Consider the following 20,230-nt stretch of genomic DNA (forward strand, 5'->3'; position numbering starts at 1 on the left):
CTCCCCCTGCCCTCCCAACCTATCTTCTGCATATAAACCAATATGTTCCAAGCTACCATCAGTTCTAAGGAAGGGTCAGCAGACCCAAAACATGAACTTTCATTTCTCTTCACAAATACTGCCAGACCTGCTGAGCTTTTCCAGCAACTTCTGTTTTGTTTCTATCCTAGTTTAATGACTATGTGTTATAATCCTGACGTTTTGAAGAGAATAGGAGAAAGTGAGGACTGCAGATGCTGGAGATCAGAGCTTAAAAATGTGTTGCTGGAAAAACGCAGCAGGTCAGGCAGCATCAAAGGAACAGGAGAATCGATTCCTGAAGAAGGGCTTAAGACCGAAATGTCGATTCTCCTGTTCCTTTGATGCTGCCTGACCTGCTGCGCTTTTCCAGCAACACATTTTTAAGTTTTGAAGAGAATATAAATCAAAATCTATTGACTGCAAGGGCTGTGTTAAATATTATCAAATTCAATATTCCTCTCTCCTGCTAGCTGCACAAGACAGGAATAAGGCCTCTTCATAATGCCTTATGCCAGGAAAAATCCATTCTATTTCTTACCAGCAGAGGTCACCAACAAAACAAAATGTAGCATTTTTCTTCCTTGATCATGTGATGTTTCAATGAACCTTTTCATCTGCTTAATTATCATTCACGCCACAACCCAGTTATAGAAAACATCTACAGTGTGAATACTACTGCTTTTGCATATTAGATGCACCATTATGCACACCATTTGTAAATGCCACTAATGGCAAACTAATAATAGTAATTACTAATAGCAGTTAAAACTAAACTCTTCCCCCCACCCCCCAATCCACATTGCAATATAAATCCAGTGAGTATCCACAAATTCTATAGATCAGGCTTACACACACAAGATGCAATAATTTAAAAGTTCAAGCTGAAAGCTCAAATTCGTTAAATGCAGATGCATGGAAACTGATCAGACAGCTCACCAGCTGGCATGCATGGAAACCATTCTCTCAGTTTAATTATCTCCAAATTAATCTAATCAGCAGTTCTTATCAATAGAATTTGCGCTTGCCTGATACAAAGTCGCTATCTATTCTCTCTCCAGTATCATTTTGCACTTTACCCAAGTCCACTAGGTAAAGTGTGGTTAAACACCATTCTCAGAAAGACCCCTCCTTCAAGCACCATTAGGATATTGGGAGAGTTTAAGATTAAATTTTGGAGTCTATCAGGTGCAGGATTTTTCAGCATTTACCCCTCTCGAAGCACTTAGATAAATGTCATCTCCTGACTATTTCTCATCTTGCCTTTCACCCTACCAGCTACAGCATCCAAAAACACGAGATTCCACATGCTGGAAATACAGCCTTATCCCAGTCAGTATTTCTCTCTCTCTCTACTACAGCTGATTTGTCACATTGCTCATCTGATGTCGAGTGTGAAGAATGAAGCCATGGAAAAGATCCTCCACCTATCCCAATCTTCCAGAAATATTGCCCTAAGTCACTGGTTTGAACATACTGTGAAAATCTAGGACACATGATTGAAATGTATAAAAGTATCACAATAAAATTAAATAGGGAGAGAAAATTGCAGTATTTGATTTTAGCTCTATTCCACAGGTTGCAAACAATACAACATCACCACAAATGCTTAAATGTGGCTGATGTACAGAAATTATCAGAAAGGAATACATGCCAGTCATGAGACTGCCAATTCCTATAATAGCATCTTATGTGACTTTATTTGTCAAAACACGTTGTGTGAACAGTGCAAACAGGAAGCTCTGGGTCCATTCTGGGCAATTCACGTTGTAATAATATTTATCATGTCTCCATAATGGATTTGGCCTGAGCAACGTATCAGTTACAACAGCAGATACTCACCAGTACAAATGCATCTAAACTCCAATTTCACATCTTCTGAAATGCAAACATAAAGATCAGAATGTTCAAATGATAGCCCCAGTAGGAGCTGTAGTGGGTCATCAACCCATTAGAATCCGCAGTGGAGCATTATCATGGCTCTTAAACTGAGCTATGGAATAGACATTCAATTTTGGGTTTCCCAACCATCAAGGGTCAGAAGGTGAATAGGACGATGACCAAATCTATCCAAGAAAGGATTTCCAACTAAAAATCGGAATAGTTAAACTAGATACGGTTTTATGAAGCTCCAGAAATCACTGCAATACAAGGGAGATCAAAGAAGTGTACCCCATACTCTCATCGCTCCAGGTGTCACTTTTATCTGGAAGCCTTGCTGCAGGATCTGAAAGGCAAAAGCGAGTTGATGTTTCCCAAGGATGTGAGAAAGAAAACAGCCTCTCAAATCAAGCAAGTGTCAAGACAGAGGCCAACGAAAATCAGCAAAAACAGGTCTGATTTCCCCCAACCTGACAATGGCATCCTACAGATCAAGATTCTCAACAGTGAGAAAGGTGAGCATTTCAGGTGCTAAATCTCACTCTGACCCAGCATTCTCCTGTACTCCTCTAAACAACATACCATGCACTCAACAAAACCAAAGAATTCCAGATACTGGAAATCAGAAGCAAAAACAGAAATTGCTGAAAAACCAGCACATCTGGTAACATCTGTGGAGAGAAGGCAGAGTTAACACTTAGGTCAACTGATATTTGGTCAGAGCTCATCCTGCAACCACCATCTGAATAGCTAACATCTGCTTTCATTTTTGCCCCATCTCTTATCCATTCCTCACTTTTAACCTCCACAAATGTTGTCCTTCTCTTCTCTCTACATAATGCAGCACTTTTGAGTTGGGGTGAAATGCCTGTTTCTGTGATGTATACCAATGTTACAATCATGACTTTCCTTGCAAGAGAGTACTCAACTTGGGAGAGAAATGGGGACTTGGAAAAGACTCTTGTGACTGCTACCTGTAGTTACCAGAAATGCATACTCAGCTTTCCCACTGGGAAGGTAGTCTTCTTCCAAGGATATAGCGTGAAATCATGATTCTCTGAGACACTGGTGCACACATGTCAAAAAAGCTGTTCTTCTCTCTGTCTCTGTCGGTTGATTCTATTAACAGCCCTCTTCTTTAGAGACAGCCCACTGTACCCAAACTCTCTGCCCTGTCGAGCGGCACTTACTTAGTAGCAGACAGTTGGTGATGTTTTAGCTGCTGTTGATGTTGCTAATTCTCTTGCTTCTCCCAGAAGTTCAGGTTATTGCAGTGTAAGTTGGTACCATGGTGAAGTAAAAGGCTGACAGCAAGATGATTGAGGTGGAGATGCACATTTTCTAAAAAGCTTACAATGACAAAAATGTATCGATTTCAGGATGTCAAAAGTAATCCTGCAAGCATAACGTTTTCGGTCTGGTTCATCACGGCTTAGCAATTTTAGATTTTAATGCCTTCTCAGGTATCAATTTTGTTAAACAATCACTCACAGTTGTGTTCTGCCTCATGAAGGTATGAGATGCAAGACACTTTGGGAACCTGTGTACAGACTGTTAAAAGACCAACTGCAGAGTTACATGACATTCAATGACAAATTTCCTGACAGCTGCACAATTCAATTCCCCATTCACCTCCAAACTCATCAAACAGAGTCATCGAGATGTACAGCAGGGAAACAGACCCTTCAGTCCAACTCATCCATGCTGACCAGATATCCTAAATTAATCTCGTCCACTTTGCCAGCATTTGGCCCATATCCCTCTAAACCCTTCCTATTAATATACCCACCCAGATGCTTTTGAAATATTCTCATTGTACAGCCTCCACCACTTCCTCTGGCAGTTTATTCCATACATTCACCACCCTCTGAAAAAGTTGCCTCTTAGGCACTTTTTAAATGTTTCCCCTCTCACCTTAAACTTCTACCCTCTAGTTTTGGATTCCGCTACCCTGGGTAAAAGACCTTAACTATTCATTTTATATATGCCCCTCATGATTTTATAACCTTCAATAAGGCACCCCTCAGCTCTAGGGAAAATAGCCACAGCCTATTCAGCCTCTCCCTATAGCTAAAACCCTCCAACCTAAGCAACATCCTTGTAAATCTTTTCTGAATTCAAGTTGCATAACATCATTCCCATAGCAGGGAGACTAGAACTGAACACAGTATTCCAAAAGACTCCAGATGCACAAGTTAAAGGAAAAACTGGATGAACTTTCAGCTATACTTGATGAGCTCTGTCAACCAAATTTCAACATTGTATAAATAAGTGTCAGCCAAAGTCTCCCATTTTATTAAAAATGATGAATGGGGAAGATTTCTCAGTCAAATGTGTACAGTGAATGACAAAGTACAAACCATCAATCAGCAAACTGCATCACAATTTTTTGCTCATTTATCAAAGCTTAAGATTGTATTGTAACATTTCATTGAGTACCTCATAAAATTGCTTGCTTATGTCAACAGATTCAAAGATCCTTAGAAAGCACTTTCCAAAGCCATGACTACTTCCATCTGGAAGAACAAGGGCAGCAGATACATGGAAGACCACCACCTTAAGTTCTTCTCCAAGCCAATCACCATCCTGACTTGGAAACATATCATTATTACTTCACTGTCACTGGGTTAAAATCAGCAGTTTAAGAATGATGTGGAGGTACCAGTATTGGATTGGGGTGGGCAAGGTCAGAAGTCCTAGTGCTTCACTTGACAAAGCAGCAGTGCCAAAAGCTTGTGATTTTGTGATTTCAAATAAACCAGTTGGATTATAACCTGGTATCATGTGACTTCTGACGCAGTTTAAGGCAGCAGCCAAGGAGAGGCAATAAATGCTGGTCAACCAGTGATGCCCACCCCAAGTGAATTAAGAAAGAACCTGAACCTAGATTTCTTCCATAATGGGTCCTAATGGTCTAATTAAAGCTCCTATGCTGGTGACTATAGAACTGAATGTAAAGATATCAGAACAAATTCTTTTAGGGCACTAGAGGACTACTTTTTAATTTTTGGGCTAAACTTTGGTTTTCAGGCAACATTTTCACTGTCAATAACTCCTTTATTAGGTGACGCATTCATGTACCAACATTAATTTCTGTACTTACATTGATGCATATATCATTTGGACTTGCATAAATGTAGAATTAGACAAATTCATCACTTTGTCAAAAATTATTAACCATCAAATTTCAAATCATAATACACAAGGAAAGCACTGATTTCCTCGATTCCAGTGTTTAAGCTGGCACTCTACAACAGGCATAAGTTAGCAACAAAATATTTTTTCAAAATAACTGATACACACTTCTACGTTCAAAAGCCACCACTGCAAACACCATCCAGATTGATGAGGTCACAGCTATTTTTTTTCCATCATATTTTAAAAGCTGAAATATTTTAACCAAGCAGTTACTGCCCTTTCTACTGCATCTTAGATTTAATTTAACGATTTACATTGCATTTGTTACAATGGCACCCACTGCTTTATTTCCCCCCACAGAATATCTCCTGAACATATGCAGCATTAAACAAGAATTCAACATTCATTTTTCTGAATTTATAACCTCAATGATTTCAAGCTTTCCTAGCTCCCAATTTGCTGAGTGTTCCTTTGCTGGCAGGTTTGAAGCTGGTTCCTCTTCTTTGCTGCTTCCCTTTCCTTCAGATCCAACACTCAAGTTCTGAGGACAGTGCCAGTGAACTGTTTCCCCAGTAGGGAAATGTTATCCAGAATGTTATAGGCTTTTGTCTCTGTATCTGCATGTGCGGGTGTGTAGGCAGGTGGTTAAGATGGAAGTTAGAGTTTTAACTATTTGAGTTATATGTCGACAGTTCGTATTTGTTTACCTGTTATTAGAATATTTATTTGAAGTAAAACGTAATCCTAAGAAAACTGCTCTGTGTTTTCTGTTAACCTAGGTCTATCAGGTACATTGGGGACTTTGCATTCTTGAACAAAGAACAATACAGCACAGGAACAGGCTCTTTGACCGTCTAAACCTGTGCTGACACATTTTGCCCATCCATACTAAAACAGTCTTCACTCACAGGATCCGTATCCCTCTATTTTCTTCGTATTCATGTATTCATCCAGGTATTTCTTGAATGCTGTTATTGTGTTCGCTTCCACCACCTCCTTTAGCAGTGCTTTCCAGGCAGTCACCAAACTTTGTGTGAAAAACTTGCCTCACACATCTCTTTTAAACCAGCTCCCCGCACCTTGAACCTGTGTCTACTAAAAATTGACCCCTCTACCCTTGGAAAAAGCCCTGTACTCTCCACTCTAGCCATGACATTCGCAATCTATACACTTCTATCAGGTCACCCCTCAAATCTCCTCTGTTCTAGTGAAAGCAAACCCAGACTTGCTTTCTTTATACTTAACTACCATTTCCACCTGTACTTGACCTCACATTCTTTGATAACATTTTCACTTTTGTCACAACACTGGCAACCGAAACGCTTGATTTACAGGATGCTACCCCTGTGAGGCATAACATCTTAGAAAATAAGAATATGAAATCAAACAAAACATTGAGGCTCCTAATAAAAGTGAATTCTATATTAAGTTTGAAAGCGATATATTTCAGTCAGAAACAAGAAGCATGAAACTGAAATGGTGTCAGCTCTCCTCTCATGCCTATGTAGGTGGCTGCAGCTGATTTGACTAAATAGACTCAATGAAATGGAGGTAAATAAAAAGTGGGAAACATTTAATAAAATATTCAAAACATTTCAGTGAAAATACCTTCCAGTAAAAAGTAAATGTGCAGCACAGAAGAGGGTTTGAGAGTGAAGAACAGTTGTAAGCAAGGTGAAAAAAGAAAATCTGTATGCTTTTGGGAATAAGGCAAGGGAATGGAATGAGTTGGTTTTATCTACAAAGAGAAGTCATGGACTCAATGGGCCAAATGGGATCCTTCTGTGTTGTAAATGATTCTATGATTCCGTTTTTGATGATTGGAAGAGTTTTAGAAAATGAGAAAAAAGGTATCTAAAAAGTTCATTAAAAAGGATAAAACAGAAAGATGGCAAACTGGCCAGGAATGTGCAAACTCTTTACCATTTGTTATCATAAGTGGATCAAAGGTAAAGAAAAAGGTTAAATAACATAAACTTTGGTAACTTAGAAGGACAGACAGGAGAAATTGTCTTGGGAGATGGCAAGACTGTAACAAATATTTTGGGTATGTTCACAGGAGAGGATATAAAGTACATAACAGAAATAAAGAGCTACCACGGGGCTAATAAGGTGAGATATGTAAAGCAACTAATAACAAGAGAAAAATTATTTAATAAGTTCAAGAAACTAAAATGTCAACAAATCCTCACTCAGCATCTGATGGCCTGCACCTACAATTCCAAAAGAGATAACAATGAAGGCAATTGATACACAAGTTAGAATTTTACAAAATTTCCTAGATTTTAAAACAGCCCCAATAGATTGGAAGTTCATAGATATAAAACCATTATTTTAAGAAAGGAAGGAGAAACAAAGCATGAAACAACGTGTCAGTTATTCTGATGTCAAACTGTCACAAAAACACTGGAGGAGAAAGTGAGGTCTGCAGATGCTGGAGATCAGAGCTGGACATGTGTTGCTGGAAAAGCGCAGCAGGTCAGGCAGCATCCAGGGAACAGGAGAATCGACGTTTCGGGCATAAGTCCTGAAGAAGGGCTTATGCCCGAAACGTCGATTCTCCTGTTCCCTGGATGCTGCCTGACCTGCTGCGCTTTTCCAGCAACACATTTCCAGCACAAAAACACTGGAACCTGCTAAAAAAAACGAAAGCAATGCATGTTGGAGATTATAGTACGATGAGAAAAGTCAAAATGATTTTATGAAATGGAAACTGTTATTGACAAATTTATTTTGTTTTAAATGTGTAACTAATGGTAGATATAGAGCAGCCAGTATATATACTTGGATTTCCATTCATTCAATAAGGTGCCACACAAAAAACACACAAGCCAAGGGTTCATGGAGTTAGAGGTAGTTATGAGATCAGATGGAAGATTGGTTAACATTCAGGAAGCAGACAGTGAGGGTGAATGGAATACCAAAATCAAACAAGCTTTCCAATAATTGTAGAAGTCCTTGATAAGACCATATATGGAATACTGTATATACTTTTGTTTTTATATTTAAGAAAGGATACAGAGAGGTATTTGCACAAGAGGCAATGCAGCAGAGGTTCACTGGATTGATTCCTGCATAAGAGGGCTATCTTATAATGGGACACTGAGTGAATTGGACCAAACAACCAAAGGTTTTGAAGAAAAAGAAGCAGTATTCCCTCCAAGTTGCACAGCTGCAGAACAATCTATCAAGTGCCAATCACTTAATTGTTACACCCATGCACATCACAATGGTTAAATGAGGTTTACTGCCACTCTAGGCCATCAGCAAAGAAATGGTAGATTCCCCCAGGACATGAAATAAACAGGCGACAGAGAAGCCTGACATGATTAATCAGGCGGAATTAACAGCCAAAATTCACTTGTGTCAATTCCTGGAGCCTGAAGCTATCACTCAGATTGAATAATAAACACCAGCTGATTCCCCGAAACTGAACAACAAGCAGAGAGCCTCCACAGAAAGCCTTCACTTCACACCCAACAATCAGGTAGATAAATCTCAAACTCGAGCTTCTTCCTCCTCTTCTTCTCTTTCCCTGGCTCCATTACCCTGAGCTGCAATGAAAACAGCATTCACTCAACACTTCTTTCGCTTTCTGCTTGCCCTCTACAGCTCTACTGCATGCCACCACTTTGCCTGGCATGCCAGCTCACCACCCATCCAGCTCTCTTGCTCACTGTTTCCAGCTCACCAGTAAGGAACAAGAGACAAGAACCAGATAGGCCAACAAATAGCAAGCGCAGCAGGTCAGGCAGCATCTAGGGAACAGGAGAATCGACGTTTCGGGCATTAGCCCTTCTTCAGGAATGAGGACAGTTTGGCAAACTGTCCTCATTCCTGAAGAAGGGCTAATGCCCGAAACGTCGATTCAGACAAACTGTCCTCATTCCTGAAGAAGGGCTAATGCCCGAAACGTCGATTCACAAACTGTCCTCATTCCTGAAGAAGGGCTAATGCCCGAAACGTCGATTCACAAACTGTCCTCATTCCTGAAGAAGGGCTAATGCCCGAAACGTCGATTCTCCTGTTCCCTAGATGCTGCCTGACCTGCTGCGCTTTTCCAGCAACACATTTCCATCTCTGATCTCCAGCATCTGCAGATCTCACTTTCTCAACAAATAGCAAGCACAGCAATTGGGACAGACAGCGAGTAAAAGGTTGGAAGTGGTGAGCAAAAGGTAAGTTGAAAGAGCCAGTGGGTTAGTAAGAGTTCATAGGTTAAGAGATAAGTTATTAAGAATTAAATTGTTAATGATTTGTAACACAATTATGGGACAAGTTAACACCACTGATCTTGTCATTTTGCAGCAGTTATAGAATTAAGGAAGATTGAACAGAAAGACATTGTACACATTTAAAGCATGGGGGCGTTTAAAGGCAGTTTGCAAAAAAAAAGTTGGTTTATTAGCCTTGCTTTTCATACAGAGTCATGAAACATAATCAGGTTGTGTGAAATGTTCAAAAGTCTATTTCTACCAAATAAATTATGAGACATTGCAACAGAAACATCATTGTGAAATCCATTCCATCAACCCCCTCATAAAAATACAAAATTGCTCTTTAATACTAAAAGCGGATATTTGTCTGCGAGAGCTAATTTTACAGAGTTAAGGCCATTGGCAAAAGATGAAATCATACTACTTAAGCTGATTCATGTGGCACAGTGGTTAGCACTGCTGCCTCACAGCGCCAGAGACCCGGGTTCAATTCCCGCCTCAGGCGACTGACTGTGTGGAGTTTGCACATTCTCCCCGTGTCTGCATGGGTTGCCTCCAGGTGCTCCGGTTTCCTCCCACAGTCCAAAAATGTGCAGGTTAGGTGAATTGGCCATGCTAAATTGCCTGTAGTGTTAGGCGAAGGGGTTAATGTAGGGGAATGGGTGTGGGTGGGTTGCACTTCGGCGGGTCGGTGTGGACTTGTTGGGCCGAAGGGCCTGTTTCTACACTGTAAGTAATCTAATCTAATCTAAAACTGCAATTCACAGCCTGAGATTGTGTTAAAGGCAGGATTAATCAAGGCATTCAAGATGGAATTGGATCATCATCTGAACAGGAAAATATGCAAGGCTGTGAGGATAAGGGAGAAGAATGGCAAAATTGCTCCTACAAAAGCCAGCATAGACATCTTGGAGTAAATAAGCTAGTTTAGTGTTTGTGACCAGAGTTGCACACCATTTTAAACAAACAAAAATTCACCAGACATTTCCAGAAACCATTGTTGGACAATCAACACACTCAAGGAAGTATTCAAAAACAGACTAGAAATACTGCTCTCCAGATGCAAGTGCAAATGATGAGACTCAGGAACTGTCAAGTTTCTATGTGCAAAATCAAAGTTACAAGCCAACTTCTGACTGCAAACTACAAAGAAACACAATGCCTAATACCAAATCAAGGCTGTCCACCCACTACCCCAAATTCAAATGCCACTTTCTACTTTGGCATTTTTGAGAAGATTTGTAGCTCAGATTGAGGTTTAGATTGTAAGTTTACTCGCTGACCCAGTAGGTGTGTTCTCAGATGTTTCATCACCATGTTATGTAACGTCATCAGTGAGCCTCCGGTGAAGCACTGGTGTTCTGTCCCACTTTCTGTCCATGTAACTTGGTCTGTTAAGGTGGGTGATATCATTTCCGGTTCTTTTACTCAAAGGTTGGTAAATGGGCTCCAAATCGATGTGTTTATTGATGGAGTTACAATTTGAATGCCAGGCCTCTTGGAATTCCCATGCGCGTCTCTATTTAGCCTGTCCTAGGATGGATGTCTCAGTCGAAGTGGTGTCCTTCTTCATCTGTGTGTAAGGATACTAGTGATAGCTGGTCATGTCTTTTGGTGGCTAGTTGGTGTTTTTGTGTATCCTGGTGGCTAGCTTCCTGTCTGCCTGTCGATGTAGTGCTTGTTGTAGTCCTTGCAGGGTATTTTGTATATGAGTAACAAAATGAATGTCATAAATAGAAAGTGGGACAGAACACCAGCGCTTCAACGGAGACTCACTGATGATGTTACCTAGCATGGTGACAAAATATCTGAGAACAGACCTATATCTCAGCAAGCAAACTTACAACCTGAACCACTTTCGACCCCAATCAGTAACCATCAGAGAACCATGATATTGACTTTTCAATGATTTAATCATCAGATCCATTTTATACACACAAATTTCTCACATAAAAACATATGACACTGACCACTGATAAGCAATCGGACACCCCATTCCAACTTAGCCCAAGCCCTTGATTTATAGTAAATTTGTCCAAATATTGTACTAATTCCAGGTTATACCAATTTAATCCAATTGAGAAAAGATCCTGGCAGATCTACTCTGCAATCAGAAAACACACTCCGTTCTTTAAAGTTTAGAGTTAGCAGCAAGACCAATATTAACAGAGGATAAAATTACCATTTCTTTACGTACAGGATCCACCACAATGAATACAGCAGGATGAACCAGGTATACCAAAATTTGAGCACTCATGAGGCCTTGTTTTAAAAATTCCACAAGATGTAGGTTTCACTGGCCAGGACAATAGTTTTTGCCCAACCCAATGTTTCTGAGGAGGCAGTGGTGGGCTGCCATATTAAAATACTGCAGTCCATGTGGTGCAGTCACACTGTCAGTGCTGTTAGGAAGGGAGATCCAGGATTTTACACCAGTGACAGTAATGAAATAGTGACATATTCCCAAGTGAGAATAGCTTGGAGGGGAACTTGTAGGTGGTAACATTCCCCTCTGCTGCACTTGCCCCTCTAAGTGGTAGATGGTAAGGGAAAAGTTTTGGTAAGTTCCAGCAGTGCAATTTGTAGATGGTAAACAATGCTGCCAGGTGTATCAGTGGTGGAGACAGTGAATGTTTAAGGTGGTGGATGGAATGCCAATCAAATGGGCTGCTTTGACCTAGATAATATTGAACTTTTGAGTCTTTTTGAAGCTACACTCATCCAGAAAAATGGAGAGTATTCTATCAGGCTCCTGATTTGTGCCTTGTAATGATGGGCAAGATTTGGGCAACACAAAGCAAGTTCCTCACTCCTCACTGAGGGATCGTAATGTCATTGAATGTCATGGATGATGGTTAAATGTTCTCTTGTTGAAAAGGTCATTGCCTCAAGTTTGAGCATGTAAATGTTGTGTGTCACATATGTAAATGTTATGCGCCACATGCTCATCAGCGAGCCTTTCAGCAGTCAACATGGAACATAAAACTGCTTCTGAATGGAAGAGCAGACAACTGTGGTGTGTGTGTGTGTGTGATGTTAAAGTCAAGTGTAAGAGATGCAAGATGAGGGACTGGTACATGTGCACAGATATTATCAGCGTTTTGTTTTGAGAATTATATCTCCTGGAGTTGAGGTTAAGATTGAAAGCTGATGGGAGGATCAGGACAAGTTATATATTTGATTTGTTAGACACTGGTGGACTTATTAATATATTGCTAACATAGTCTTGGGCCTGAAGCATAGATCTTGTTCAGTTATCAATTGTAAATAGGTAAATATTCAGATAAATATAAATGACTGATGCCACTCAGAGAAAACCTTTCTGAGAAATGGGTGAAGAGATTATTGAATAGGGAAGGTGAAATAAGTTGGGAATCAAATAATTGGTAATATGCCATGGATGTGGCAACAAAAGTAGAACACAGTAGTTACAAAAGCCTTGTGTCGACATGTAAAAGGAATATTCAGTTTAAAATCCTAAAGTATGTTCTTCAACATATTATACATAATGCTACTATAGTGCCTCCTCAAGGTTTCTGCTTTAAAGAGCATTCATCATCATCAAAACAAAATATCCATCCTGCCAACCTCCCACAAAAAAATGATCCTGTTCACCACCCACTGCCCAGTCTCCTCTGCTTTCCAAATGATACTCACTCTGATCCAGCAGCCATATCAGAGTATGAAGTATCTGGTGTAGTAACTCCCAGTGGAATTACTATGCTCATGACGTCCAACACCAAGTTGTGTTTATCAAGGGGTCCGAAGCACAGTGCCTGACCACACCGAGGCCCAGCAGCCACAGTGTTGCGAGTAGATCATGGACATGAGGGAAACTGCAAAAGAGGGGAAGATTGAAAAACAAAGTAAGAATAATATGAATTTAAAAATTTACACAAATTTTAATTCTCAGTCATGTTACTTAGGCATTGTAAAATGTGCTGTGTAAATTAAATTGGAGCAAAACGATAAAGTTCTGTCCTGTGGCATTATTTCCAAAAGTTATATACAGTCTCATTGTTACACATTATATTTCAGCATTCTGACTCCGTATGTTCTTCAAGAGATACTGGTTTCTGAAAGTCTATATTTTTGAAGTGGCAATTGAAAATCAGTCAATTTAAAAAGACTCTCTTGAAATTCAAACATAGATGTTGAAGGAAAGAGAACCAGTTGATTTTTCTGTCCATTTCTCTTCCACAGACAGCATCTTGGATAGCATGTTTCAAACTGTTGACTGTGTACTGAAAATCATAAGAACATTCATAAGTCGTTCAACTCATCAAGGGTCACTTAAATTATGGTTGATCATCTACTTCAATGCCATTTTTGTTTGCTTATCTTCCTAACCCTTGCATATAATTAGAGCCCAGAAAGTTATCAAGTTTGAACTTGAACCTGTTCTTTTGTTGAAATTTCACAGCTCTCTGAGATATAAAACTCCAAAGATTCAACACCCTGTGAGTGAAAAAAAAATCTTCCTCTTCAAAGTTTTAATTGGCCTAACCCTTTTCTGAGAATATGTCCCCAGTTCTAGCCAAGGGAAACGTACTACCTACATCCACACTGCCAAGCCTGTAAGTACTTTCTCAGCTTCAATAAGATTACATCTCATTCTCTGTGAAGAATTCAGGCTGTTTCCTCAATCTCTCCTCATAAAACAATTGCATCTTTCCAGGGATTAGTCTGGTTTACCTCCATTGCACTTACTCTGTGCCAAGTATATCCTTCCTTCCATAAGGAGCCCAAAACTGCATATAAACCCTTCACCATTCAGAAATACTCTGCTTTTCCTCCTAAAGTGGATAATCTATCACTTATTCATACTATATTCCATCTGTCATGTCTTACCCATTCGCTTAGCCCATCCAAGTCCTCTTAAAGACTCATTATATCCTCCCCAACTTGCACTCCTACTCAGTTTTGTGTCATCAGCAAACTTGGGAATATTACATTTTGTCCCCACAACCAGACCATTTATATTGATTGTGAACAGCTGTGGTCCCAGCACTGATCCTCGCAGTACTCCAATAGTTATAGCCTGCCATCCTGAGAATGAAGAATGAAACACCATCAGAGCACAGAAAACTAAGGGAACATAACAATAATTACAATGGTTCGGTTGTTAAGAAACTAAATTTTAAAAGCAAATCAAATGTGCAAGTTCCTGCAACATTGGGGTCACAACTTTCAAATTATAAATAGCTGTTGATCAATCTTTTTAAACACTTTAGAACATCTCTTGGGCAGGTGGGACTTAAATTTGGACCTTCTGGCCCAGAGTAAGGTTCACTAGCACTGCACCACAACCTTTGAGAGGATACGATGCTCAGGTTCACTTACTGTTTCCTGTGATGCGAGGATCGTTGTAACAGGAGAGACTGAGTAGACTAGCCTGCATTCCATAGGGTTAAGAAGAATAAGAGATGGTCACATTGAAATACATAAAATACTTAAGGGCCTTGACAGCATTTATACATTTAAGATGTTTTCTTAAAGATGTTTTAAGATGCAGGGAAATCTAAAACTAATGGTTATATCTCATAATAAGGGATCAGTTATGTAGGAGTGAGATGAGTCTTTTTCCACTCAAAGGGCTGTGACTCTTTGAAACTTGAGGAGAGATACGTATGTTGAGATACTGTGTATATCCAAAGGAGAGATTAATAGATTTTTGAATACAAAGAGAATAAAGAAAGATGGGGGAAGAGGTAAAATAAGTTGTAACTGAGGCAAAAGATCAAACATTATTTTGTCGATTGGCCTTCTCCTGATGACTCTTTTTATATAGCTCAGCATTTTAGTTTGTATTTTGTGTCAGTGTAAAATATCCTTGGGTCTTAAAGAAAATCACCAAGTTCCCACAGTGTCATGGCCAAGATAGCTCTGCAACCAAAACCATTAAAAATATTAATTAACTAGTTATTCATCTACTTTTTTCTATTTTCTGGATCTGGTCATGACCAAATGACTGCAACAACAACAGGACAGTAAACAATTAGATGTGAAATACTTTTCATGATCCTGAAGAAATGCAAACAAATGAAAATTATTCATTTTTCTCATTTATTTCATATTTTCTTCCTAATTTTCGCACTTGGTATTGATAATATATTTCCCTTATTGTTTCACCGATCAATATATTTTGTCCAGTACATTTTATACTTCCCAAATTTATAGAATCAAATGTTGTTCTAACATGGCATTATTTGAAAATTTGAACAATGTGTGCCGAGTTTCCAAATCCAAGAGATTCATGTAAATTAGAAGCAGTAACCAACTCAGTCAGCACAGAAAATACTGTTAAATGTATTCACATCACACAGCAGATCACAACTTGCATTTATACAACACTTTATTGCAGTGATAGTTCCCAAGACACTTCTCAGAAGTTTACTCAGATAAAGAAATTGACACAGAGTCACATGGAAAGAAATTAGGAAGGATGACCAAAAGCTTGGTCAAAAGGATAGGTTGAGGAGCATCCTGAAGGTGGAGAGAGAAAAATGTGAGGTCTAGTGATCAAATTCCAAAACTTGAGTCTAAGGCAGCTGCAGGTAAAACTGTTACCAGTAGGACAAATAAATTGGTATTTCACAATTGGCCAGAATTAAATAATGAATTTCTCAGAGATTGTATGGATTGAAGAGGTCAGGCGTAAGGAGGGGTGGGGCCACAGATAGATTTGAACAGTAGAGTGAAAGGGTTAAATTCAAGGCATTTAAAAGATCAGAAACCAATGCAGGTTAGGGATTACTGCGATGAGGCTGAGGTAAGTTAGATAATGGGCAACAGCATTTTCAACTAGGAGAAAGTGAGGACTGCAGATGCTGGAGATCAGAGCTTAAAAATGTGTTGCTGGAAAAGCGCAGCAGGTCAGGCAGCGTCAAAGGAGAAGGAAAATCGATGTTTCGGGCATAAGCCCTTCTTCAGGAATGAGGAGGGTGTGCCAAGCAGGCTAAGATAAAAGGTAGGGAGGAGGGACTTGGGGGAGGGGCATTGGGAATGCGATAGGTGGAAGGAGGTTAAGGTGAGGGTGATAGGCCAGAGAGGGGGTTGGGGCTGAGAGGTTGGGAAGAAGATTTGAAGTCAAGAAGGCGGTGCTGAGTCTGACGGCTGGGACTGAGAAAAGGTGGGGGGAGGGGAAATGAGGAAGCTGAAGAAATCCGCATTCATCCCCTGTGGCTGGAGGGTTCCTGGGCGGAAGATGAGTCGCTCTTTGAAGAAGGAGGTGACACGGTCCTGTCCCCCTTAGTCCAAGAACTCCCCACCTACGTTCGGGACACCACCCACACCCTCCACCTCCTCCATGATTTTCGCTTCCCCGGTCCCCAACGCCTTAACTTCGCGATGGACATCCAGTCCCTGTACACCTCCATCCCCCATCACGAAGGCCTCAAAGCCTTCCGCTTATTCCTTTCCTGCCGAACCAACCAGTACCCTTCCACTGACACTCTCCTTCGACTGACTGAACTGGTCCTCACTCTTAACAACTTCTCCTTCCAATCCTCCCACTTCCTCCAAACCAAAGGAGTAGCCATGGGCACCCACATGGGCCCTAGCTATGCCTGCCTCTTCGTAGGATATGTGGAACAGTCCATCTTCCGCAGCTACACTGGCACCAACCCCCCACCTTTTCCTCCGCTACATTGATGACTGTATCGGCGTTACCTCGTGCTCCCACAAGGAGGTTAAACAGTTCATCCACTTTACTAACACCTTCCACCCCAACCTCAAATTTACCTGGACCGTCTCAGACTCCTCCCTCCCCTTCCTAGACCTCTCCATCTCTATCTCGGACGTATACTATAAACCGACTGACCCCCACAGCTACCTAGATTACACCTCTTCCCAACCTGCCCCCTGTAAAAAAGCCATCGCTGCATCTGCTCCCAGGAGGACCAATTCCAATACCGAACAACCCAGATGGCCTCCTTCTTCAAAGACCGCAATTTCCCCTCAGACGTGGTTGACAATGCTCTCCACCGCATCTCCTCCACTTCCCGCTCCTCTGCCCTTGAACCCCACCCCTCCAATCGCCACCAGTACAGAACCCCACTAGTCCTCACCTACCACCCCACCAACCTCCAGATACATCGGATCATCCTTCATCATTTCCGCCACCTCCAAACGGACCCCATCACCAAGGATATATTTCCCTCCCCGCCCCTATCAGCAATCTGGAAAGACCACTCCCTCCGCGACTCCCTTGTCAGATCCACACACCCCACCAACCCAACCTCCACTCCCGGCACCTTCCCCTGCAACCGCAAAAATTGCAAAACTTGCGCCCACACCTCCCCCATCACTTCCCTCCACGGCCCCAAGGGATCCTTCAATATCCATCAGAAATTCACCTGCACCTCAATACACATCACTTACTGCATCCGCTGCACCCGATGTGGCCTCCTATACATTGGGGAGACAGGCCGCCTACTTGCGGAACGTTTCAGAGAACACCTCTGGGACACCCGCACTAACCAACCCAACTGCCCCGTGGTTGAACACTTTAACTCCCCCTCCCACTCCGCCAAGGACATGCAGGTCCTTGGCCTCCTCCATCGCCAGACCATGGCAACACGACGCCTGGTGGAAGAGCGACTCATCTTCTGCCTAGGCACCCTCCAGCCACAGGGGATGAATGCGGATTTCTCCAGCTTTCTCATTTCCCCTCCCCCCACCTTTTCTCAGTCCCAGCCGTCAGACTCAGCACCGCCTTCTTGACCTGCAATCTTCTTCCCGACCTCTCCACCCCCACCCCCTCTCCGGCCTATCACCCTCACCTTAACCTCTTTCCACCTATCGCATTCCCAACACCCCTCCCCCAAGTCCCTCCTCCCTACCTTTTACCTTAGCCTGCTTGGCAAACCCTCCTCATTCCTGAAGAAGGGCTTATGCCCGAAACGTCGATTCTCCTTCTCCTTTGACGCTGCCTGACCTGCTGCACTTTTCCAGCAACACATTTTTAAACAGCATTTTCAACAAAAGAAGGATGATGGAAGATTGGTGGCCAGCCAGGACAACACTGGGATATTCAAAACAAAAGCAGAAAAAACCACAGCCAACCTATTTTCACCCACTAATGATGCCAGTCAGTAGTTTTTCTTTCTCTTCGGCTTAGTATTATCCATTCCTTTGTCTGTCCCACTGCTGTTTTCCCTCTGAGCTCCATCTCCACCTATTGTTTACTCCTCATCTTCAGCGTACATACCAACCTTCTCCTAGCTACAATCTTCTGAAGAAGGGTCACTGGACCCGAAACACTGTCTCTGCTTTCTCTCCACAGATGCTGCAAGACCTGCTGAGTTTCTCCAGCTATTTCTGTTTTTGTGTCAGATTTCCAGCATCTGCAGTTCTTTGGATTTTTTTGACTGGAATATTGAGTCTGCATATAACAAAAAAAATGGATAAGTAACAGGATTGGAAACAAAATAAAAGATGCTGATGATGAGTATGTCAGAAGTTCAGTTCAGAACCAAAAAAGTTGAACGAGTAACAAGTTTTGAGGAAATTTGTAGCTCAGGTTGAGGTTCTGGATGTAGGTTTGCTCGTTGAATTTGAAGGTTAGTTTTCAGACGTTTCGTCACCATACCAGGCAACATCATCGGTGAGTCTCTGGATAAAGCACTGGTGGTATGGCCCACTTTCTATCTGTATTTAGTCCTAGAAGCATGGCATTCCAACCGGAACTCTAATCAACAAACATTGACTTGGATCCCATTTATCACCCCCTGCAAAAAGAACAAGAAATTATATCACTGCAGAAAATGACGTCACCACAGGAAATTACATCACCAGCCCAAGGAAACCTAAACACATAAATAGAAAGCGGACCATGCCACCAGTGCTTCATCCGGAAGTTCACTGCTAATGTTACCTAATATGGTGATGAAACATCTGAAAACAAATCTTTCAGTTCAGCAAGCAAACCTACATCCGAGATGAACTCGTTGCAAACAGCCTGATGGCATCTCAGATACTGAACAAATCAGGGAGATGGAGTTAGTGACTAGTGATTAGAACTTGAGGCCATTACTGGGAGAAATTTCATTGGTACTGGATATTACACAAGAGTAAAAGTAGCAGATTTCTCGTGAGAGATGTTGGTGAAAGATGATGTTACTGAGGGACATAATGCAGACAGGAAGTAGGAGATGGGACAAACAACAAAGGTAACATTGAGGGCAAGGTAAGAGAAGCTAATGCAGGACTAGGCATTGTAGTCGTGCAGACTTTATTCTTATTTGATAGGCAGAAATAATCTCCATTTACATATTGCCTTTCATGTCCTTTGAACATCCCAAATGCTTCACAACCAAAGTCTATTTTGAAATGCAGTCACTGCTGTTTTATAGGCAGAGTGCATTGGCTGGAAAATATAATTGAAATAAGCTTATGTCTACTATACATATCAGCAAGTAACTGTGAAGAATACAGCTTGAAATTCCAAAATATTCAGGGCAAGAACATGCAGACACAATCTGTAAATATGATGAGTGGGAAGTGAACTGAATAAGAGACAATGTTACATTTTTCTGCCACTAGAGGAAGCTGTGACATCAGTTACTGGTGTTGAAAAACATAGCACATTATTATTCAACAGAACTTATAAAATGGTGAAGAGTCTGGGGTGAGATGGACCAAAATGCTCCAATATTTGTCTGAATTTGTAGCTTCCCCACAGGCTTTCAATCTTTTTAACCCAGATAATCAGAAGACAATAATGGGAAAAAAAAGTAAAATTTATTACAAGTGGGAAAAGATTCCACCTTAAATTCACCCACACACCTAGCAACTCCTTACAAAAGCTGTGTAACTTGTGACGAGAGTTAGAGAATGAGGAAATAAAGATTTTAAATTCCTGTGAACTACTAAGGCAAGAGACATATCCGGGTTAAACAAGATCAGGAAAATAACCCCTCCTATATTAAATAAAAGCACCATTTTTTGTTTAAAACTACATTTTAAATGTACTT

At 41.1% G+C, this 20,230-nt stretch overlaps 1 protein-coding gene across 14 annotated transcripts in view; it reads right to left on the bottom strand.

Annotated features, from left to right (window-relative positions):
* The window catches only part of setd5 (SET domain containing 5), a 171,302-nt gene that overhangs the window by 98,745 nt on the left and 52,327 nt on the right, over positions 1-20,230 (bottom strand). For 7 of the 14 annotated variants that reach the window (XM_087994145.1, XM_087994139.1, XM_087994140.1 and 4 more), the window contains one exon: positions 12,912-13,090. In XM_087994145.1, coding sequence (XP_087850271.1) covers positions 12,912-12,982 — 71 coding nt within the window. In that variant the 5' untranslated portion in view covers positions 12,983-13,090. Of the gene's footprint in view, positions 1-12,911; positions 13,091-14,105; positions 16,154-18,320; positions 18,338-18,469; positions 18,986-20,230 lie in introns of those variants that run through there. The other 7 variants (XM_043707775.2, XM_087994136.1, XM_087994146.1 and 4 more) reach the window with 7 other exon arrangements.

This window comes from Chiloscyllium plagiosum, unplaced genomic scaffold, assembly GCF_037043375.1.
Source record: "Chiloscyllium plagiosum isolate Xiang-an unplaced genomic scaffold, Cpla_swu_hap1 HiC_scaffold_14, whole genome shotgun sequence".
Lineage (NCBI taxonomy): Eukaryota > Metazoa > Chordata > Chondrichthyes > Orectolobiformes > Hemiscylliidae > Chiloscyllium > Chiloscyllium plagiosum.